The sequence below is a fragment of the Nannobrachium achirus genome (genome assembly GCF_963921795.1).
Source record: "Nannobrachium achirus genome assembly, chromosome: 21".
Lineage (NCBI taxonomy): Eukaryota > Metazoa > Chordata > Actinopteri > Myctophiformes > Myctophidae > Nannobrachium > Nannobrachium achirus.
Window position 1 is genome coordinate 33,940,620 of NC_137828.1, and position 24,578 is coordinate 33,965,197.

Here is a 24,578-nt window from a genome sequence, read left to right on the forward strand (position 1 = left end):
TTATTACAGGCACTGGAGGAGAGCACAGAGGAGGAATAAACATTGATTTCTTGGCATGAGAAAAATTGTTTGTATTGTCCAAACGTCTGCGCTTGCAAGGGGGGGTCCCCTGAAATTTCAGGGGGACCCCGCCAGAGTCCAGTGTCACTTTCGCGGCGGCTTCCCACGGGCTTTGTGGGAGCTGGCCGGTATCCCGTGCCTGGGAGGGTGGCGGGATTGAGAGCGGGCTTGAGCCCCCACTGCAGTGTGAGGGGGTCCCGCGGAGGAAGAAGAGGGGGTCCTAGGGGGATTGTTCTGTTTCCCCTGTTTGGAGGTAGAGCGCCCCCTGTCAGCCTGACCAGGGGCCTTGCTCCGTCCCCGTCTCTTTTCCTTTCTGGGTACCTGGGGGTCCGTCGTGGCTCCCAGGAGCTCCAGAGTGATCTTCTTATCCGCCACCTCCTGGCGGAGAAGCTCCAGTCCACCGCCCATGAGGGAGGTAGGGTGGCCGGGGAGGTCTTGCAGGACCTTCTCGGTCTCCTCTCCGGAACTGCCAGGACACTTTACCTTGTCTAGCCACCTGGCACGTTCCGCCTGGATGCAATAATCCATGCCATGTCCAAGCCACTCGATCGCGTGGACATTCAGGTCCATCAGCATGCGCAGCGACTTGTCCATTTCCTCCACCAATACGTCAGGCACCTCCCGCATCTCGCTGAGGAGGCGCCTGGTGGAGAAAAGCAGCAGCTGGGTGGCGTTCATCGTCCTGGCTGCCAGCGCGGACGATCTGTAAGAGTTCCTCACCCTTGAAGACTGCTTGTCATCAAAGGCTATGGCAAACCCAGGAGGCTTCTTACCCACGGCCAGATTGAGGGGAGGCCGGCCTCCAGGACCGGTCCGCTCATGGCTAGGCTTGAGGCTCCCTACCAGGGACTGGGCCATCAGCTTGTCCATGGGAGGGCACAAGGGGATTCCCGCCTTCTCTGCGTCGCGGTAATCGACCAGGAAGGGGAGCTTGGGGGGGTCCTTGTGTGTAGTCCAGGTTGAATGCAGGGCCTCTGCAAAGCCTGGGACTAGTGGGAGCTTTTCCATCCGAAGCGGGGGAGAGGACTCCAAATCCTGGCCAAGGAGAGGAATCCTAGCCCGTGGTCCGAGTGGCGCGTCTCCGAGTGGCATCTCCAGGCCACAACGGATGGTGGCGCGTTCCAGCACCGAGAGCTCGTCCATGGGGATGGAGTCTGGGTCTTGCGCCGCTGCCCCTCTCGCCCCAGCCGGCATGGAAGGGGGGAGAGAGGCAGAAGGGGCTTGGGAGGACGCGGCGGAGATGGAAGCCTCGGCATGAGGAACCACCCTGGCCGCGCCTCCGCCCTGTCCGGAGGGGAAAGAGTACTCACCCTCCGTGTCCAACTCCTCCATGTCGCAGTCCTCTAGCTCCGGTTCGTCTCCGTCGCTAGCATGCCAGGAGACGGGGCTAGGTGGCCGCATAGCCCGTAGCTGGGGGACGGAGAAGGAGAGAGGAATGTCACCGACGACTAGAGGGTGGAATTCCTTGGGGGGGACGGTCCATGTTGCAGCTGGCGGAGAAACAACGTGGGCGGTCTTGCATGTTCTCTTCTTGGGCACGGCACCAGTCGAGCCCGTCGGAGAAACAGCAGTGGAAACAGGGGCCGCAGACCCGCTAGCAACGGGGGCTACCGAAGCTAGCTGAGGGCGAGGCCGCTGGAGGCCTAACCACGTGGCGAGAAGCAGCGCTGTGGCGTACAGCGCTGTCCGGCACACGAGGAGAGGTGTCTGGGAGGGTTCCGGCGGAGACCGTGGTGTGAAGGCCGTAGCCTGCGGCAGCGATCTCGCATCGTGCCTCGAGGGCTGGAACATCGTACTGGAGGCATTCAGCACAGTTCACCCCCGTGGCCGGGGCCGGAGGGGACAGAGAGGCCAAGGGCCAAGGCGTGTCCTACCCCCATGCAGACAATGCAGAACGGATGTGTATCTTCATTGGCGATGAGGCCTTTGCAGCTGGGAAGGCCGCACTTCTTCGGTACCCTAGCTAGCAGGCTGCTAACTGTAGGTCGACGAGCTGCCATCGTGAGCTAACCGAAGCTAAGCGAAGCTAAGCTAAGGCAGGGAGACACGTGGCAGAACGTACAGAGAAGAAGTAAAAGACTCAAAGCGAAAGTGAAGAAAAAGACCGAAGTAAGAATAGAAGTAGAAACGTACAGGAGAATAATCTATAAAGGCCAGTGGCCGACTTCCTAGTCAACGCTTAGGCTAAACTTTACAGAAAAATATACTTATATGGCTGAGTTCGCGACACTAGTTGCAGGTAAGCAGAGGTGCGGAAGAGGAAGTTATGATAGCCCGCAGGGCTTTTATACACTCGGGGGCGGCGCCCTCGTTTGTGATTGACAGCCCTACCGACAAATGATATTTCTCGTACGGGAGCTTATGAGTTTTACTCTGTTGCAGCGCCAGATGGCGCTGGTTATCCCATAGGGGGACCTTGTCTGGAGGTATGACAATAAACATACGTTTATGCATGCCTACAGTGTGTGTGTGCATGTGTGTTTGTGTGTGCGTCTGCATACAGAATTCTGTGCATACAGTGCGTGTATGTGTGTCTGTGCCCGCATGCTTGTGTGCACGTATGTGACGTGTGTGTGCATACTGTATGTACAGTACATACAGTACGTGCATACAGTATGTGCGTGCATGCATGCATGTGTGCTTAGCCTCCACTGATACCCACCTGCGGAGCTCTGTGCCCACAGTGCTGCGGAGCCCGACAGTGTTCTCTGCAGCTTGGTGGGGCTGACCTGTTTGGTCTGCAGGTGGTCGATAAGAAAAGGAATGGGCTGGTCTGGGGTCTCCGTTATCAGCTTGGTCATCAACTCCTACAGGAACAAAGCACACACAGAGCCCACGCAGCGGTGTTGATTTTGTCAGGACATTTTGATTTAGTTTTAGTCACAATTTAATCATCTGAAAAGTTTTAGTTTTAGTCTTAGTCGACTGAGGGCTCTATTTTGATCGTCTTAAGTACCAGCTCTTATGCCTTAAAGGACAATTCCAGGCTAAAACATATGCCCCCCTTAATTTGCCTTTTATCATGATTGTTCCTACCTGGTTTGGTGGATTTCTGTTATTGATGCCCCTCTTCGGAGATCTCGCGACCCCTCCTCACAGCTAAAATGCGGCTAAATATACCACAGACAAAAGCGCTATATTTAGCTGCATTTTAGCTGTGAGGAGGGGTCGCTTGATTTTGTTGTCAAAAATGTATTTTGTTGAGCCTTGATGGCCTCATAATGACATATTTTTCACTTGGTTGCATGCTGAAAATAGCCGATTTACACTCTCACAATGTGTCGCGCTGTCAACTAATAGTCCTAGGATTTGTATGTCATGCCCCCCGCTTCCACCTAGCCTCTCTCTCCCTCTCTCTCTCTCTCTCTCTCTCTCTCTCTCTCTCTCTCTCTCTCTCCTGTCTCTCTCAGTGTCTGGGCATGGCTTCAGCCTGGGCGTCCTGCCCGCCCCACTTGTTTGTCCGCCCGCCTTGCCCGCCCTCCTGCCCTTGCAATCCTCCTATCCTTGCCCCCTGCAATAAACTCTGTAAACGTTACTCTTGCATAACATTGTAGACCAGGGGTGGGCGAGATCACTGGGTGCCAGGTAGTGAAAACGACCATTACTTTTACATCTTATTATACGATGCTAATTAGAATAATACAAGCATAGAATAAGTTAATTTAATCATAAAACCTTACAAAGAATTAGACGATGACTTAATATGAATAACTAGAAGCAGTGCTATTCCGAGCACAAGTCTTCGCCAGGTCAGGTAGGTTTTTGTGGCCTCCTGGTGGCACTATAATAGGCCAAAGTAAAAATGGTTCCAAGGCCTTTCGCGGCATTCGGGCGCTACATGCATGATTTGAGGTATTTTGTTCCAAAAAATTTGTTTAGCAAAAGTCGGCCTCCTGGTGGCGATATAAAAAGCAGTTGTGAAAAATGCAGGGCAAAGATTTTTCATTGGGCTCTAGGGAGTGTACTGTGCATACAAAGTTTTCCACTGATCTGTGGATTTAAAGGTAAATAGGCCTGTTATAGCGCCACCAAGAGGCTGATTTGAAAAAATTCAAGTGGAATTTCTTCCTCTGCCTAGTGGGAATTTGTATTTGATGTTATGCTTTTGAAACTGATATTATCCTAGATAAAGTACTATGTTCTATCCGTCTGTCTTTCAATGTTATATGAGATACTTAAAGTGTGGTTCCTGTGGAAATAAGCCTCGGCTTTCTAGGATCTCCTTTTAGTTGACCTTGTACCAGTGATTTGTACTGTCATGAAACTGTACTTTTTTCTATTGCAAACTTCTAATAAATTCTTCAATCAATCAATCAATCAATGTGCGTGCAAAATTTCACGGACACTCTCTGTGTTCATGATTTGAGGCATTTTGTTCAAAAAATCAAAACTGACCAATCCTGCAAACTTTGGATGACAATTTTAGCTAATCAGGGTGGAATATGGAAAATCGGCCATATCCATGTTGATCACATGACTGTAGAGATACTGTCTACTAATGTGTGTGATCTTGGGACAAAATCTGTAGGAGTACTGTCAAAAAATTTGTTTTGCATAAATCAGCCGTATGGTGGCGCTAGAACAGGCCCATGTGAACAATGTGGGGCAGAGGTTCTGGCAACAGGTTACAACAGGTTCCCACATGGGCGAGTGCATGATGCACGCATCCGCCTGGGTGACAGCAGACTGCTTGGCGAGTGCTGGCGCTTTGGCATGGGATCAACTTTGACCAAAAAAAATGCACAGACCTGGTTGGTTGTTTAAATTGGACAAAAGTTAATGTGGCAAAAATGTGTCCATATTTTCCCAAAAATGGAGATGACTGATGTCTGACATCATAGATATTTGATGTCATAGACCACATGAGACTGATACATTATGTCCATATATGGGCATTCACAGATATGGGCTTAATATTGATGACATCAGGGATCTCCTAATATGGGCATAAAAGGGACTGATGTCAGACGTCATAGACGTCATACGTCAATATGTCAACCAAGGAGGGAATTAATTTGCAACTTCATTGTGATGTCAGCAGAGGTCAACGATATCCTTCTGCTGAGCTGGGATGAGGTGTCACGCACTGTGACGCAGGCACATGATCTTTCTGGAGGTTTTTATAGTAAATGCAATCCACAAATCTGTAAAATGTGTCCATGCGATGTCAACCCTAGTAAAGTGGGTGGCTAAATCGAGAAGTACACAGAACAATTTAGAGGCTAATATTCATTGAGGAGGTGACTTGAGAAGAGCTGATGGAGAATGCAGAGAAAAAGCTGAGCGAGAGATTGGTGCAGGGAGAGAGATGGAGACAAAAGGAACACAGGCTGGTAGGCAGACACAGTAACAGGTGCTGAGGGCAGAGGGCATATCTCACGCTGCATGCTAATTTAAGAATCGTCAAATGCATGATGGGAGTTCGGCATCCAATGTGCCAATCACGTCATCATACCCGATCATATTCTACACGTGTTGCCATGTCAGAGGCTAGAGCTACAGTATTATACTGTACTACTAGGTATTAGCGTTCATGTGATGTACTGTAAATGAATAACAAAATGAACTGACATCAAATTCTCAACAGCAGACAAATTGACATGAAATGAGAAACATGTTTTTACTGTTGTTCTTTGAACCATAGTGGGTTGAGTGTGTGTGTGTGTGTGTGTGTGTGTGTGTGTGTGCGCGTGCGTGCGTGCGTATGTGTGTTTTGGCAGGATATGGTATGGCATGGGACTGGCAGATTAGCTTCAGCAGACATCAGAATGGCCACTGCCAGAGGGGATAGCTATTGGTGGACAACAAACAATCATTTGGCAGCAGAGGGGTGTGTGTGTGTGTGTGCGTGCGTGCGTGCGTGTGTGTGTGTGTGTGTGTGTGTGTGTGTGTGTGTGTGTGTGTGTGTGTGTGTGTGTGTGTGTGTGTGTGTGTGTGTGTGTGTGTGTGTGTGCGTGCGTGCGTGCGTGCGTGCGTGCGTGCGTGCGTGCGTGCGTGCGTGCGTGCGTGCGTGCGTGCGTGCGTGCGTGCGAGCGTGTGTGTGAAGGCTTTATGTCTATGTGTCTTGCGTGTGGATGGGTGGGTGCAGAAAAAAAGCTAATCAGTTCAACATGGGGTATGGTATGGTTACAATGGAATGGTAAAAGGTCTACATTTCGATAGCTGGAATCTGGTGAATGTTAACCTGGTGAATGATACTTTGCCTAAACCTAACCCTAACCTCAGTAAAACTATGCCTAAACCTAACCCAAACCCTAACCCTAACGTCAGTAAAACTATGCCTAAACCTAACCCTAACCAAAGTAGGACTAATGACATGTAGGACTGATGACATTTAAGACTTATGGGCAGTCCCCGTTGCGGTCTGCTACATGTGACTCTTTATTTTTGCCAGACCTTTACATTTTCCAAATTGACCTGCGCTTTTCTAGTCTCTCGCTCTACTTTTTCACCCTCAACTTGTTTCACGTTCATTGATTTTCAAAGATATGTGAAAAGGAAAAACAGGAATGCCAGGTTGAAAATGGTTAAAATACTGATAAAGTATTTGTATAGTTGGTCTATTGTTCTATGGTAGCTCACACCAAATACAATACAGTATGTGAAAAGACCTACAGTACTGTGCAGTAGGAAATGATTTGGCAGTGTTAGAAAATCTCACATTGGAACAGAGCATGCTAGGATTTCAAACAGACCTCCTCACACATCTGCAGTGGAAGTCTGTGGCACGCGTCTCATAATTATAAACCACTAACGACGCTGACTGAGATGTAAAAGTTGTAATTGCTGCTTAGTAGCTCCAGGGTAATTAAACTAACCTAGCAACAGGAGGCTCATAAACAAAGGCTGTAATTTGGTCGATCATTCAGGAAGTCAAACTAGTAGTGCCCTGTTAAATATCCCAGGTCTTAAACATCTTTGAGGGAAGGGTGTGTGTGTGTGTGTGTGCGTGCGTGCGTGCGTGCGTGCGTGCGTGCGTGCGTGCGTGCGTGCGTGCGTGCGTGTGTGTGTGTGTGTGTGTGTGTGCAAGTAGGCATACAGAAATGTATTTGTTGACTGAAGCAATAGTGAGGAAGACCCATCTTTAATAATAACCAGTCATTACTTAAATGAATATTGATTGCATGCAGTGCCCCCAGTGCCCCCCACCCCTCAAGTGGGGGGTCTGGAGGTCCTCACCCAGAAACTTTTTAACATAGTACTAGATATACAATTCAGGAGCACCGCAGGAGATGGGGTCGAAATTCAGGAGACTCGTGCCGGATTCAGGAGGGTTGGCAGCCTTGATTTGTATGCATGTGTTAAAACGAGAAAATATATATACTGTATGTATCTAAAGTATTGTCTAAAACCCTGGTTAGCATCCCCTCTGGTCAATAGGTGCTCATTAAAATCAGTCAAGTTCATTCGGATATCTGCCTATTAGCAGTGCCGTGCAAGTTCAAACTTCACAAGAGTTTAGCTCCATGTTCAGTTCACACAGATTAAAATGAATGAATTTTTAACTAAGATCCCAGTCAAAGATTAAGTAGTCCACGTTACTTTCCTACAGTATGAGTTGCTCTGAGTTATTCTCTTTAATTAGAACATCCTCATATCCATCAATCCCCTGCCACAGATAATTCCCACTGCCCACTTCCTGAACTAAATGAATCGCGATAAAAAATCCTCACAATAATCATTCACTAAAATACCAAATTCCATGGCAAACCATCCCCTAGTTTTCAAGATAAGGTGTGTGGGACCAAAGTGGTGGACGCACGGGAAGGATAGAGGGACGGACGGACGGACGGACGGACAGAAGGACGGACGGTTGGACGGACAGACGGACGGACACAGCTGACTTAGAGCTAAAAATACAGATTGCATGCACTGTACATCTTTAGAATAGATAGTAATCAAAGATGGTTCAAGTGCATATGGCTGTATTTGTATGTTGCACAGCAGGTGACTGCTTGTGTGCTGGGCTTGGCATACAAATTATACAGATGCCATACCCAGATGCCAAAAGCTGAATCATGAGCTTATATAACCATAATAAAGTACCTGCATGTCCTTCACTATCCAAGTGTATCTTCAGTGGGACAAATCCTACCTTATGTACCGTGCCGTTATTCATACTACATTACATAAGTCATGATATCGTAATAGAGTATCTGACACTTTCACTTACTATGGTAATGAAGACATTTGAATAGTGTGTGTGTGTGTGTGTGTGTGTGTGTGTGTGTGTGTGTGTGTGTGTGTGTGTGCGTGCGTGCGTGCGTGCGTGCGTGCGTGCGTGCGTGCGTGCGTGCGTGTGTGTGTGTGTGTACGCGTGTTGTTTGCATGTTGTTTGCATATCTTCAATAAGTACTGTGAATAGACATGTTTTTCACATAAAACTGTGTGTGTGCGTAAAACGAGCACAGACACGGCAGTTTCACGGGAGTGAGCGTGCTTGTCGTTGTCCTGCCAGATCTCCCTGCCTGCCTGCTCTCCTCTCACTGAATATGAATTACTAGGTGCATCAGTCGCTCCCTTAAAATTGGGTCCAAGTGAAAAGCTTGTTAGCCGTTTTCAAAGGCTGCTGTGATCACCTGGTGCCAAGACAGTGAAAACCGTTGCTAACCGCTGCTTTTCTGTCGTATTATAGTTTGCTGTAATTTGAATAATATAACTGTTGGAATGAGTCAATAATGTAGTAATAAACTTGAATGAGACAATAATTGAAAATGAATAATAAAGGTAAGTTTTTTAAATTCTCACTAATGTAATGTATGTGGGGAGTTTTATGCGCATCAAACAATAATGGTTAATAAAGGTTGTTTTTTATCATCTCAGTAGCCCAATTTGATCAGCTGGTAGATCAAAAGGAGGTGCCAACCCCTGATTTTAGCCTTAACGGTACAGAGAAGCTGTCAGACAAGAGACAACTGTGTGCCTTGCAGCTATGAAGGACTCCCCGCGGAGAGGCTGACAACCATGACAACCACTCACATCTCACATTCATACCAATCACCATAGGGAGGTGGAAATCTAAAAATCACCATCACAACTCAGACCCTGTTGAACACCCAAGTGTCAAAACGCGTCGTCAGATGTTGCCTTTCTCATCTGTAAAACAAATCGGTATATATTTTTTCACCTGAAGACAGACAGCTATATTTTTACGTCCATCCCTTACCCCTTATCCCTAAATGTCTTTGCCTTTTTTATTATTTTGAAAAACATTTAAAAATAGTTTAACCAGACGATCGACATCGACACGTTGTGAGCTTGTAGATCAGCTATTTGAAGTATTTTAAAATGTTTTCAAAATAGCACAAAAAAAAAGGCAAATAACATGGATGAAAATAGAGCCCTAAGTGCCTCAGTCTTATTTCCCAACAGTCTGCCTCACCATAGGTTCAACTTTGGGTTCCTTTGTCACCATCACAACGGTTTTAACTGATCATAGAATATATCAAAGTTGGTCAAGTTAAGGATTTGACAATTGTGTCTCCACAACATTCACCGCACTACTGCAGGCTGACACACAATTACTTTTAGCAAGCTGTGACTGCTGCTGATTGCTAACTAGTTAGTGATGGCTATGGTTGTGACTGGTCAGTGACTGCTGATTGGCAGCATTGAACCAGAATTGTAACCTGAGATACACATGCTTACTCTGAACTTAGACAAATTCTCAAAGTGGACAGAGGGAGGGATTCTGAAATATGGAGGGAGGGAAAACGTCGGGTCTGGTCGGGTAGGGTTGGGTTCGGGGAATTTGAGAACTCTAGGAAGCATGCATAATGTGTCCAAATATGTGACAGGATAGTACATTTTAAAGGTCATGTCAGGATGTTGGAGGGAATGGAAGCAAAACAGACAACATCAGATCAGGTAGGAGAATAAGCCAAAAGGCCATTTGACTACTTAAACCCTACACTTAGTTGATCGTATTCCAATGGGCTATACAAAATATCTTTGCCAAAAATAGCCAATACAAAACAACGTTCAAACAAGCTTGTAGATCTGATATTTTTTAGCAAATGTTCCCCCACCTCCCCAGAATAGTGATACTAGGGTGCAAGTAAAGCAGACATACAGTAGTTGTTACAACTACATACGTTTTCCCCTCTCAGTCTTTCTATTGTCACCCTGAGAGCCTTCATGCTACAGCTGTGATGAGTTGCAGTTTCACGGTGGCTGATCTGAGCTATGGCTGTCTAGATGGGAGCAGACAATGACTTCAGCTGCCTGCACACAACACTGACTCTGAACAAGGTTGCCAGACGTGATGTCTATCTATCTTCCATTGATGCAAAGTCAAAAGGGAAATTCTTCAAAAAGTACTGGACTTTAATGTAGCGTGACAGAGCGGGTTCGAGTCCTGTTCCCGGCGATCTCCGCTGCATGTCTCTCCTCATCTCTCTCTGTGTGTGTGTGTGTGTGTGTGTGTGTGTGTGTGTGTGTGTGTGTGTGTGTGTGTGTGTGTGTGTGTGTGTGTGTGTGTGTGTGTGTGTGTGTGTGTGTGTGCGTGCGTACAGTATACAACGTAGACACGTAACGTGTGCTATCAAGGGTTTGATGAGGTCAGGGTCGTGATCTTCATATATGGAGATCTAGGTGATGATAGTCAGCTCCATATAGGGAGATATAAATAGAGGGCGGACGACCCGCCCCATCGCATTTCAATGCGAGTTACTCTGTGGCGTTTGAAGCACCCGGAAGTGGCTGAATCCAGGCGCATTGTTGGCACACTTTTGTGTGCCAATTTTTTTTACATCGACGAACGTCTTACGTCACAAACGTCACGGATGTCGAACGACGTCCATTGAACCCTATGGCGTGTTCACCCCGCCTGCAGTTCCAGCTTTGGCCAGTAGGCTGCTGCCTGCTTCAACGTTCTACCGTGGTTCTGGGGGCTTGGATAGGACAATTAAAGGTTGTAAGCCTGCCTGAAGCTCTTACAGTAATATAAGCCCCTACCTTCCCTGGCCATTCCCACTTGGATGAGAGAGTGGGAGATGTTTGGTCTCCCACACAGGAGATCCGGGTTCAAGTCCCAGGCGTAACTCTCCATTAGGATAGGACATAAAACCTAGACTGCAGCTTTTTTTTTAAACCCTCAAACCTGTATTTGTCACATTTTTCTATCTCTCCATAAATCATGTCCTTGAATAAAAAAAGTTACAAGGAGAAAGGGAAAACCTAGACACTGCCCTCAGTAACTCTGGCTAATGGCTCCGAATTGATTTACTGCTTGTGCTATATTACAGTATGTGTCAATGAATAGTGAGTCACATAATGACTAATGAGTTATTTGAGGTGAAATCTCTAAGTGTGTCTGTTCTATGTCATTTGTACGGTATATACAGTAAGTGATATACGTGAGAAGATGATGGTGCAATATAGGTAATGAGCAGAGGATGAGTAGGGGGGGAGAGAGAGAGAGAGAGAGAGAGAGAGAGAGAGAGAGAGAGAGAGAGAGAAAGAGTGTGTGAGAGAGAGAGGTATCACTGGAGGAGATCCAGACCTTGAATCAGCAGGCAGACGAAAGGAGTTCATGCGGAAGAGGGGAGGAGTGTGAGAGACAGAGGGCATGGTCACCTCACTAGACTGGCACCCTGTCTAACACACACACACACACGCACACGCACACACACACACACACACACACACACACACACACACACACACACACACACACACACACACACACACACACACAGACACACACACAAGCACACACACACAGATACAAACACTTATCCATCTGTCCTGTGATGAACAAACAGTGTGACTGTCAAGCTTGTGTATATCAAACAGTCTGCTCCTGGCTTGACACCATTGGAATCACTATCAATTACCTGCACTAGGTCGGTCCATGGTAACTTTATTAACTCTAACACCATCCTCTGCGGTCTCTCTCTCTCGCTCCACATCCCATTTCCTCACCCGTTCCAACAACACGTCTCCTTTGCTCGCTCGCCATCACTGGGAATATGTGCCTGCCTTCTCCTCTAGTTCTGATCTTGCAGCTCTCTCTTGCCGACTGTCCATTCTGGACTCCCACAGGCCCAACCTGGCCTCAGGGTGAGTGTTCATCTGTCTTGTAGTAATTACTCCAACCTGTGCCTAAAGGGGGAACTGCATTCATCCTAGCATAACTAAATGCCCACAGCTCTCGACTGTCATATCAAAACATTAAACCTGGTGAGAACATCATTGAATTTAAATGATGAGGTGGCTTCTGCAGAGTAAAGGACAAAACCAGGGGTCCGAAATTCAATTGGGAAATTGACTGTGGCCTCCATTTCAGCCATAGTAACTGACACAACATAGATTAATCAAAAACCATCTAATGCCTGGAAATTGCTGGAATGTAATGAGTTGAATCTGCAATATGAATTGTGACACCTTACCTCATCCCCATCAAGCTGTAAAATGTACAATGGGTGCCAATGCCATTCACAATCACCATGGGGATATGATCATTCCATTTTATTGATCTGTTCTGGCATCATGCCAATGCAACGTTCAATTTGTCACTTCTCACGCAAGTCTGGCAAACTATGACAAAAGGGGCATTAATCCCAACTCCCAAGCCTATTTTATTCCGCTGTTGTGTCACCATTTACATAACAGGTGGAAAGCCCTAGCTCCTATGCATGCATCGAGCAGCGCAAAATCTCTGATTTACCGTAAGCACCGCCTCACCTCCCTAACAGGGTCGCGCATGTCATCGTCATGGCGACCCTGCATAATCACCAGTCTCTCTGGATGATAAGGATAGCTGAGACCATGCTCTCACAGCCTTATTCACTGACCTCACTCAGTGGGGCTGGCTGGCAAGAGTGAGCAACAACAACAGCAGCAGCGTGACTGAACAATAATAAACCAAATACCGGTAGGTTGGCATGAAATGACAAAGCGCCCTCAAAAATAAGACACAAGCACATTCATGCAACGTTTGGGAGGAGTGATGAAAGCAGTCCAACCTTTTGGAGACAAGGGTAGTTTCCGGTGCAGTTAATGTTATCTAAGATAATGTTTTTTTGTTGCTGAAGGATGAATTCATTAACTACTTTTGTGTTTCTTTAACTGTGTTGCTGTCTCTCTAGATCTCAAACATCAAGGTTTTACACACTGATCAAAAGGTTTCCCACATTTTTTGAAACATTCTCTTCTCGATTGAGCTTAAAGTTCACAGCATGTCCCTCATTCGAGATCCATATGTAATTTCGTTCAAATTTACTGGAGATTAGGAAAACTTCAGAGTATAACAAATCAGAAAATCCATGATTCCATTTGCTAAATCCCAAGGGGAATTTCTGACAGCTGCTGAAAGTTTGGGTCTCATTCACTTACTATACACTATACTATAAAGGAAAAAATACACCCCAAAAATATGCTTTAAGTACAGTACTGTAGCATGTGAGGGGTCGAACTGATTCTGAATCCATTGCAGGCATTTGTTTTGCACAAAAAACATTCCTTGGGCAAAAAACAGCCCCATAAAACAATGGTTTAGTGAAGAGTCATCACTTTTCACAGTTTTGTGGGGGCCATCTCCAGAAAATTTGAACGAACCTTCCTTTTTGGACATATGGAACTGGACTCACAGTATAACGATTAGGATTGTCCTAAAATAGACATTCACATTAGTCCCTTGCAAACATCCCTGACAATCATGAATTTATAGCCCATGCACACCCTGTTGCCCCCCTGAAGGTTAAAAATGAATAAAAAATACAAGTATAGATTGCCCACCTACTGCTGTACAAATTGCCATTATGTTGTTGCAGTACATTATGTTCTTGCAGACATAATGAGACCACTTTGTAATTAAAGCGTGTATTGACCACACACATGTACATGAACTACAACAGCCTTGCTGGGGCTGCTGCTTGCCATGCATTTAAAACAAAGTCATTTAGCACTGTTGAGCCAGCTCTCTCTCTCTCTCTCTGCTGGCGCTGTCTCTGGCACTTTGTGTTTGGCCTCGAAGGTGCTACTATAAAGTGGAGAGCACAATTAGACAATTGGAAACACCTGCCAAAGAATGAACCTAGCTGGTACTTTTCCCGTTCGTTAATCCCCCCATTTGCACCCACAGTCCTTCCCAATAGCCTGTGGCGAAAATGTCAATAAACAGCCTAAATGTGGGGACATTTTAAAAGAACAGCTTCCTCACTGAGTCTCTGCATATGACATCAGGCAATGGCAGTGTGCAAGATAAGATTGTTAATTTTATAGAAGGATGACCCACTAGAAATCTCTAGTGCATCTGCAGCGACCGCAGTTTTCCCGGTGAACCTAAGCGCAACGGTGGGGGCCGATGGGCAAGGAGGGTTGCGAGCTTAGGAGAACATGGAAAACATTCAATTAACTTCTGAAAAGCCTTCTAGTTCTTAAAACCTGGCGAATTAGCAGAAGATTAGATGAGGATAAAGGAAATGGAAAACATAGGCGATGGCTACACGGAGCTGGATTTTTCATATATCCAGGTTTTTCAGATATCCACATAGAAAAATGTCTAGGTCCACACGGAGCTGGATATTTCATATATCCCGGTTTTTCAGATATCCACATAGAAAAATATCTAGGTCCACACGACAAAGATATCTAGGTCTAACAAGCACACACACAGTCTTCAGAAATATCCGGGTATCATGACTACACGGATCCAGTGAAGCGGATATTTTTCAGTGTCTCCACTTATTTATCTGGATTGAAAAATATCCAGATTCACTGCCAAAATATCCAGCTTCGTGTGGCTACAAGCCCCAACAGCACCAAAAAATGTCTAGATTCACAAATATCCAGCTCTGTGTAGCCATGGCCTAAATTAACTTCTGGAAAAGGCTTCTAATAGCCTACACTAGCCTAAAAGTAAAACTAGTGGAACCGCGATCTTGCCACACGTGAATAATTGTGGTTGTAAACAATAACACAGACAATATAAATCCTTAGTCTAGTGGGAAGAAGAGGTTATCATCATGGCACCAAATAACTTTTAAATATCTTGCAATTGGCGACGAGTCTCTTACGAAATCATCAAGAGTGCCTCTCAATACATAAAGCATAAACCTCTCCATCGCTGTGTTCCCCACACTCCCGCCCCCCACCGCTGCGCTTAGGTTCACCGGGAAAACTGCGGTCGCGCATCTGCAGAGACCCTTCCCTTTGCCTGTTATAAGACCGTTGAGTATAATGAGTCTTATTTGACTTTGTTCGGGATGTTAATTGGCGTCAACCTTTGGGCAGTAGGTGTGTGCCACTAACAAGCAGAGCTCAAACTCAATCCCACCCTGGGGATCCATAGTTCAGACAGCGACTCTGTGTGTGTGTGTGTGTGTGTGTGTGTGTGTGTGTGTGTGTGTGTGTGTGTGTGTGTGTGTGTGTGTGTGTGTGTGCGTGCGTGCGTGAGCGTGCCTGCGTGCGTGAGCGTGCGTGCGCATGTGCGCTTGCACATGCATGCGCCCGTGGGAGTGTGACTCCTGGCTGACTGACTGACCTCTCCACAGGACCAGGCTGAAGGCAGAAGCACAGCGGATTAGCAACACTACACAAGCTGTCAATACCAGTGTGGATGGATAAACCGCTCCCCTGAGGTTTCTGCTGTATGAAACAGGTGTCTTTGCTGCAGGAGCACAGACATTTAGTTCTGCTACGCTAGGCAACTACAACAACACAACAACAGTAGGGCTCAGGTGCGTCATTTGGGGTCTCAGGGGATGGCAATTGCCACCCCATAGTTCACATTCAATTTCAAATTCAGTTCTTTTAGGCATATTTTCTCTCTCTCTCTCTCTCTCTCTCTCTCTCTCTATGATATCAGATTATGTCTCATGTTCGAGCAGACAATCTGTTATATCCAGCAGAGCTACACCTCCAAATTAAATGCATAATGTTAAATATCATTGCAATAAATGGTATGGTTAATCTAAATAAATAGTGTGGTTAATGAGCTGAAGTATATACAATACATTTGAATATATACAATACATTTGAATAGTTGTTTTGTAATTGACAAAATAAATTAGTCTGATGATTATGCACATAAGCCTATTTACAGTGGCGTGTTATAAGCTTGTTCTGCTATTTTGATTAACTGTTACACCATACAGTACTTAGGAACACAGATATACTAGGAAAGATACATGACATTCAAGATTGTCATACCATAAATACTCAAATAATATCCTGTACTCAATTAAAAACCTAGCCCCATTTAATTTCCAGGTTTGTCAATGAAAAAGCCAAAAGCCGGGTTCAAATATTAGCCTCTAGAGGGCGATGTTCACTATGATAGCGGTCCTGACTCCTGACTCCTGACCTGCAAGTGACCTCAAAGTACTTCTGTGTGCACTGTATGACAGCAAGCAACAACACAGAGAATAGACGCTTAGCTGCTAGGAGATGTAGCCACAATGTTCAGATAGATTACAGGGGTCCAGGGACCCCACGGACCCCCTGTGGACCGTCGCGGACCCCCGTGGACCGTTGCGGACCCCCGCGGACCGCCACGGACCCCCAGATTTAATGCGTGACAAACACAACCCTGTGAGTGATTGAGGCAATAGGACGATATATTTTCGTGTCCCCCTCCTCCCATCTCCCTTCTGTCTGTCTGTCGTTATGCTTTGCAATTGCACAGTTGTGACTTGTAGTCATTAGAATGTGTTCTGAGGGCAGCATTAAGTCACATTTGCTTAATTTGCACTGTTCATTTGTTTTCATGTAAGCCCAAGCTGCAATAATGTTATTGTGGGAAATACCAATACATCTTTTTGTTATTGGAAGCTGGGAAATGACCAGTGTCCACCTCTAACTGCACTGTTCATTTGCACTGGATTCAAACTGACACAAAATGTTGATTTATTGTCTCCACCAGCCGAAAGGCTGGAGAGACTATGTTTTCGCCTCCGTCCGTCCGTCCGTCCGTCCGTCCGTCCGTCCGTGTGTGTGTGCGCGGACTGCAGCGGCGTTGGCCCGGTCGCTGCCAAACTGAGCCAATGCAGAACCTCTGCCCCAAGTTTTTTACATGGGCCTGTTCTAGCGCCACCAGGAGGCCAATTTGTGCAAAACTACCTTTTGGCCAGTACTCCTACAGATTTTGTCCATATTCCATCCTGATTGGCTGAGATTGGCTTTCAAAGTTTGTAAGATTGGTCCGTTTTGAACAAAATGCCCCAAATCCTGAACACAGCGTGCAATCTTGGTGAAATTGGGCAAGCACGTTCCCACTAGGCAGAGGAAGAAATGCCACTTCAAATTTCTCAAATCAGCCTCATGGTGCCGCTATAACAGGCTAATTTGTGTTTTTACCTTTAACTCCACCGATAAGTGGAATACTTTGTATGCGCACTCCCTAGGGGCTAAGGATAAACCTTTGCCCTGCATTTTTCACATTTGCCTTTTACAGCGCCACCAGGAGGACAACTTATGTAAAACACATTCTTTGCTATTACTCCATCAGATTTTCTCCAACAATCATGCAAATCAGTACACACGATCTCTATAGTTATGTGATCAAGACCGATCCGTCTGATATTTAATTTTCCATCCTAATTGGCTAATATTGGCTTCCAAAATTTGCAGGATTGCTCAGTTTTTGAAAAGAATGCCTCAAATCATCAACGCAGCTTGCAATTACCGTGACCCACCCTGACCCACTAGGTCAAGGAACAAATGCTACCCTTTTCACATTGGCCTGTTATAGCGCCACCAGCAGATACACTTTAGCAAAACACAATGCCTTAAATCATGCATGCAGTGTCCGATTGCCATGAAAGGTCTAAGATTGGCGAAGAACACATGCCACCCTTTTTACTTTGGCCTATTAGAGCACCATGCACCAGGACGCCTGCCCTGGTGGAGACCTGTGCTCGGAAGAGCACTGCTTAGTTCATTCTGATATTTTTTTAATATATATAGGCCTTCCTTCTTAAACAAGCCTCCTTTCAATAAAAGCCTGGTGCCCGCTACTCTTGAGACAAATAAAAGCCCAGGTTTCTATAAGAGGATTTATGGTAATTAGCGTTTTATAGAGATGATAGCTATGACTTTGACTATGGCTCTGGTGATATACGTAAGTACTGGTGATATACAATGAAGAACCTCTCTTGATCAACATAAAAAACACCAGACCAGTAGTAGTGATTGTATGTTGAAACCAATTTTCGCTGGAATAGGTTTTCCCAAGTGGAATGTCACTGCAGGGGGAAAAATGAAAAAAAGAGCAATGAGACCAATGCTTCCTCCATTACAAAGAACACGGCACTGCCAATTCAGGTTCAGTTCAGCTATGGACCTTTTTCACAGATGGGTAAACAGTAGCTGAAGGTTATAACATTCATTATGGCTGTGTTTCATTATAGATGTTTGCACACACAGAATCACTCAAATTAAACATACCAAGAATGAACATTATTATTACTTTCAGCTACCATTTCCCATCTGTGAAAAGTGTCCAATGTAGAGTTTTAATAGACCAGTCCTTTATTGGCTCATTGCAGATAATGTCAACCCCCAAAATGTTAACTAAACTCCCACAAACCACAGTGAAAATCATTGAGATATGAGCAATGCATGATATTGATGTTTTTATGTACTGTTAAGTGTAAAAAAAATGGTCTGCTTCTACAACTGCTAGGACCCCCTCAAAGAAAGAAACAACCTCTCCTCCTCCACCTAGCCATTCCTTTATACATTTTGGCATTGATTTAAATGAGATGTTAATGCAAGTAGATTTGATATTTCCAGAACATAATTTGCTCACAATAGGGACGACAGGTAGCCTGACACTCAGCCTGAATTGACATTTCGTTTCACTTCATCGCCAAAACAAAAATTTAAAGGGGTGTGGCTAGCGATTCAGGGTCTGGAACTAGGCTAGACGACAGGGATACTGTTAACTTCAATCAGGTAAGGTGCTCAAAAATGAGTTTAAATACAAACATAGCAAGCCTTTTAAAAGCATATCATACAGTATCAATAGGGGTCCTTTTTTGGTTCCTACATTACAGGTATATATGTACACACAGCACTCTACAGGTTCATTGTTCCAAAAGAACATGGGAGGCAGTGGCTCAGGGGTAGAGAAACCGTCAAATAGAACACAGAGGGTTCCTGAAGCGTTCCCAGTTCGATCCCGGGCTCCCCCAGAGTTAGTGTCGAAGAGTCCTTGAGCAAGACCCTGAACCTCTAGTTGCTCCCGCAGTGAGCAGGTTGGTGCCTTGCATGGTTTCCTCCGTCATCGGTGTATGAATGTGTGTGTGAATGTAATGCACAATCTCTGTAAAGCCCTTTGGATAAAAAGCGCTATATAAATGCACCATTTACCATGTCCTCTAACATGCGATTGACAGATCACAGCAGCAAGAATTATGATGCTGATGAATGATGGCTGCTCCTTTTTGCCAACCTGCTCTATTACAAAGTAACTGATGTCAGTAGCCAGTAGCTAGATACAAAATGCTCTGGTGAAACAAAAAATTAAATATAAAATAAAATAATGAGAAGACATGCTGCATAGCATATGGTATGTCCTTTCATAAAAGCCTTTCATATGATGTATATAAAAAAAGCGCTGGCAGATGCATCTATGATATTCTTCTGGATTCTTTATGGAACTGCCAAAGGAAAAGGCATGCTGCATTGTAACTGATAAGACATTGGAACAGGTTACATGTTTTTAGCAGACAAGAGCAAGTGGTGGAGTATAACTGCGCCATAATTATTGCTACAGTTGTATAGGGTGTGTGGAGGGAGGATGTGTCAACTGCATTGTGCTGTAGACAGCTCTTGAAACAAAGAATAGGAAACACATGGCATGCATTGCGCTTCATTTAGCTATTTCTGGGTACAAGCATGTACAGTTATCATGCTTACACACATATAGAGTTTTAACATTCCTTTGTTGAATCACTGCAGGCCTGTCAACGAACCATTTAACTAAACTACTGTGCAACCAGTGGATGAAATTCCCCCATTCCATCTCCCATTATACATTTTGGCATTGCTTTAAATGAGTTGTTGGTGCCAATCAATTAACTAGGATGCATCAGCCCAGGCCCTGGGCTTGGGTTTATGATAAAAGAGTCAGTGGGATTATTCATCTTCAGAGAAAATCTGCATACATAATCATACTGTACTATACGCTATAGGGTTTCCTCTGCATACATAAGTAGGGGTTTCTCTGTGTACATAGTACTGTAAATAAACTCCTTGGATACATATTTCAAGGTTACAGTACATACTGCTAGGGGGCATTTCAATGTACGGTGTAGTACGGTGTATACAGTCAGTGGGACTCCACTGACTGCATACATTTTCCTGTCAAAGCTGACCTCATTTCAGTTCTCAAGGAGGCCTGATCTCGATCTGTCTATCCCTTGTTTCTGTCCAGAGCTAATCTTGCAAACTGCTGGGCCAATCCACATCAAACGTTAAGTGCAGGCTGCCAGTATAGGACAAGGAAGACACTCAATCCTAAAAAGCTCTTGAAACATAGGTCATACATCAAAATGTATTTATCCCTAGATTCCTTTGGTCATGATTCATGACACAACTCTCTACGGCAACACTAATTTCTGCCAAATTAGATTTTTCACCATTTAGCATTTTCTTCAAAACATCGTTTTTACTACTACTCGTACAAAAAAATTGCCACACATCTCATTTAATAAACCAATTAGCTATGATTCGCTTTGAGAGGCCTATCCTATATTAAAATTGGCTAATAAACGTCACTCTCACTCAGACATAACCATAAACAAACCTGATTCGCCCATGTACAGTATACATAGGCATGTCACTGACATGCACATAACCGAAGTGCCCATATATAGACATATATGGAGATCTGATTCAAGGACTCAAGGAAGTGTAGTGACCGATGTCGAGTAGTTCGGAATCTTCGGATATGTGGTTGTCCAGAACCACCTAGCCGACCGTTATGTCCATATAGGCATATATAGATATCCAGTTGTCCAGAACCACTGATCCAACCGATATGCCCTGGGGGTCTCTCTTCAGGATTCAACGTACTGTATAAACCGGTGCATCAATTCTGCAATGGAGTGCCCCAACAAATAGTTTTTTAAGAGCAAAGAAAACCAAGCTACCCCATTTATCAGGAGGACGGAAGGAGCCCCTGGAGACATTTCATAGGCTCCTAGTGGGTATCACTTCACTACAGTAAAGAACAATGCAATGGTGCATACTTTATAGTAATACAGAACATGGAAAAGCTATGTGACTAACCCTAACATTGTACAATATTTATTACAATTTACAAGAAAAGTCTGTCAGCAATAATGCATATCTTTCTTGTTGTATGATGACACTGCCTGCCCTACATCTTGTGTGTGACACTGCTTACATCTTGTGTATATAACACTGCCTACTGTACATCTTGTGTAAATGACACTGCCTACATCTTGTGTATGACACTGCCTAAATCTTGTGTATGACACTGACTAAATCTTGTGTATGACACTGCCTACATCTTATGTATGATGACACTGCCTCCATCTTGTGTATTTACAACTCAATGACACTGCCTACAGCTTGTACATTTACTTCATCATTTATATTCACTCATTGTACAAATGGATTACACGCTGTGACAAAAGCTCATTTATCTTTTGGACAGCGGTTCTTTTGATTGTCACCACATGCACCAGCTTTAAGCCACGTAAGTAATTTGCTTTAATGTGCTTCAGTAGCCACATGAAAGCAGGCCTCTTCTCTTCTTTATTGAGCACTTCAAATATTCCTAGTTTCAGAGAGCAACAAGCAAGATCATGTGAAGACAGGAGAAGGCAGTTGGAGAGGCAGCACAGCGACACAAATGGGTGCAGAGACGCAAAAAGACAAAAAGGAAAGTATACTGTCTCCATTTCTACACTCTGAAAGTTAAACTAAACACTCAGGATTTTACAGCGTAGAGACGGGGCACATTGAGAATTTCCACGTTGTGTTCAGTTCCATCTTGCTGAGTGCTGTGGCCCCGACATGATGTAATATTGATTCTGACATACTCCACTGGCTCACTCCTCGGTTAGCGATGAGTCGCTGTCCGCGGTGCTGAAACAGCCCTCGCTATAATCCTTGCACAGCACACAACAGCTGCTTAACATGCAGACAGTGTGTGTGTGTGCCACAGCTACAAGGCCAGGTAAAACCACCAGGATTTGATTCATCAGCACTTTTGAAACACGATGTGCATGCAAATTCAATAATTCATTATTACGGTGTACAAACAAACACATGCACAGACACACCCACACATCTTAACCTGACCTCACTGAACCATGCCTGCTGACTCATCATCCTTCATCCTCATCCCTGTATGCTGTCCAATTTAAAAACTTCAAGATTTTGTATAGATCTGATCTCAAAAACAAACAAGCAGCTTCGGCTTAATGTTCTACCCATCCATCTCCCTCCTTCTCTATTCTGCACACACCTGTCTTGTCTGTTTCAACATGAAATCCAATAGCAAACAAGGAAAGAAGTAATGCCCTTGGTTGCTAGGATTCTACGATGAGAACACACCATGATGAACAGCTCCCTAGACAGTCAGTCAGTCAGTCAGTCAGTAAGATAAGCAGCAACCTATAGCCTGCTTGGTCTGTGATTATGTGGAAAAAACAGTAGCCTATACAGTGCACAGCCATTGTCAATTATCCCATACTATTGCAGTGAAGCTAAGCTCAAGAATAGTCTATAATATGCATAAGCCTAAAATACTACTAAAATAAACCTCTGAGATGCATGCAAACTTGTAAAAAACAAATTCAGAGTCAAATGGCTCATTAAGTTGTCTGACCTAAAGGTCACTACTTTAATTAAATCGATTAGCCGTGAACCTGTGTGAGGGTCATTGGAGTAATGTCAATAATGTAACCATTTACATCCATCCATAGTATCAGGAGGAACATCAGTCAAAATGTATGTATCGGCTAATTTTGGCGGAGAGGATTTGGGTGTGTGGAATGGAAAAAAAGCGGTCCAAGTACAGAGCCAAATCAGGACCATTTTACTTGTGGCTGAACTGAAGTCGTCGTTGCTGTGCATTCTCAGAGTCAGTTCGGTTTGATCCGACTCCCGAGGTTAAAACGCCAACCCTTTCTACTGTAAGCCACGTAAAACGGCAGGGCAGCGGGACATTTCAGAGTCCCCTCTGAAGATGAAGTCACAACGAAACTCCGCGTAATGAAATAGCTGGTTTGATTGGAGGATAATATATCGTCATACATTAAATGTCTGGAACAACTATGTGGCGGGGGGTGTTGATATGTAACCGTTCTCAATGCAGAGTTGCGCGTAATTTGGATAATCCAAAACTAAAGTAAAATCCAATTGCCTCACGAGTCACGCCTCACGATGCGTGTTTGAACGAGCACGTCTTATCGAAACACTTATCTAGCCTTATCACTTTGTGTGCACTTACCTCAAACAAGGGTCCAATTTTATTCTTCTCCAGATACGACTGAATTCTTGACTGCTGTGGAGACGCCATGGAGAAACTGGAATGTCTTGGTAGGACCTTTAACAGGATTAAATAAGTTGGAACGGTGTCATTCGCTCAAGTAGACGGCTCTCACCGCAAGACTGCAGCCGAGTGCAGCGAGACGAGACGGCATAACAAGTTCTATTGGGATACACGACAAGTGCGGCACTTGCACCTCCTCACCTCGTAGCATGTTGTGTGGAGGAGGGCGGCCGCTCGGTGCGGTGCTTTGCTGCTCGGCACGGGACCGTCCCCACTCCCCACCGTGTCGCTTCACCGCGGGTCTCTCTCTCCCCCTCCCTCTAGCGACAGCTTCCCCCTGGAAGCCAATGGTAAAAAAAACTGCTCCTTGACAGTGATTACAAATCTAACGCTCATTGGCTGCGATGGCGTTATCAGTGGAAAACGCCCCTCCCAGATTTATCCACAGGTCCTACCAGATGTAGCTACTGCACCTTTTTTACGCATCTGCGCTGCACCAAAATGTCTGGGAGCCAATTATCATGAATAGAATACAGGTGTGTCAGTGTTCTGTTGTAACACGTGTTTCCACTAGACTACTGTCAGTATAGCAGCCCTGAAACATGCGCACCTTACTGTTGGCTACTAACATTACAATGCCCTTAACAGAACTATGTTTATCACAGGTTGAACATTAATGCATGTAGCCTATGGTAAAGCAACAGTATGATAAAAAGTGCTCCTCTGAGCACAGTCTCCGCCAGGTCAGGTAGGTAATTGTGGGCCAGCAATGTTCGGAATTCGCCAATCATGATTGAATTGGAACAGGGGTGGACTGTGCATCTGGCATACCGGGCAGACTATACAAGTGGGCCTGTGGGCCCCAAATAAATTGCACCATTTTAGGATAGTTATAGTAATTTTGGGCTGGGCGGGCCACTAGCCTGGGATCGCTTCCAATTTCAGGCTTTTGATCCGGTCGGGAGCGGATGACGTCCCACATCATTTTGTATTCAAAACGGACTACAATTTGGCCGGAACTACCGACCGGAAACAGTTTTAA

General features: G+C 45.0%; 1 protein-coding gene across 1 annotated transcript in view; it reads right to left on the minus strand.

The window, feature by feature from the left end:
- Positions 1–23,563, minus strand: part of cUnh8orf34 (chromosome Un C8orf34 homolog) — a gene marked incomplete at both ends in the record, with an annotated part of 117,758 nt that extends 94,195 nt beyond the window's left edge. The window contains 2 exons of the mRNA XM_080751732.1: positions 2,723–2,867; positions 23,495–23,563. Of these exons, the coding sequence (XP_080607858.1) occupies positions 2,723–2,867; positions 23,495–23,563 (214 nt within the window). The remainder of the gene's footprint in view (positions 1–2,722; positions 2,868–23,494) is intronic.
- Between the last annotated feature and the right edge of the window lie 1,015 nt (positions 23,564–24,578).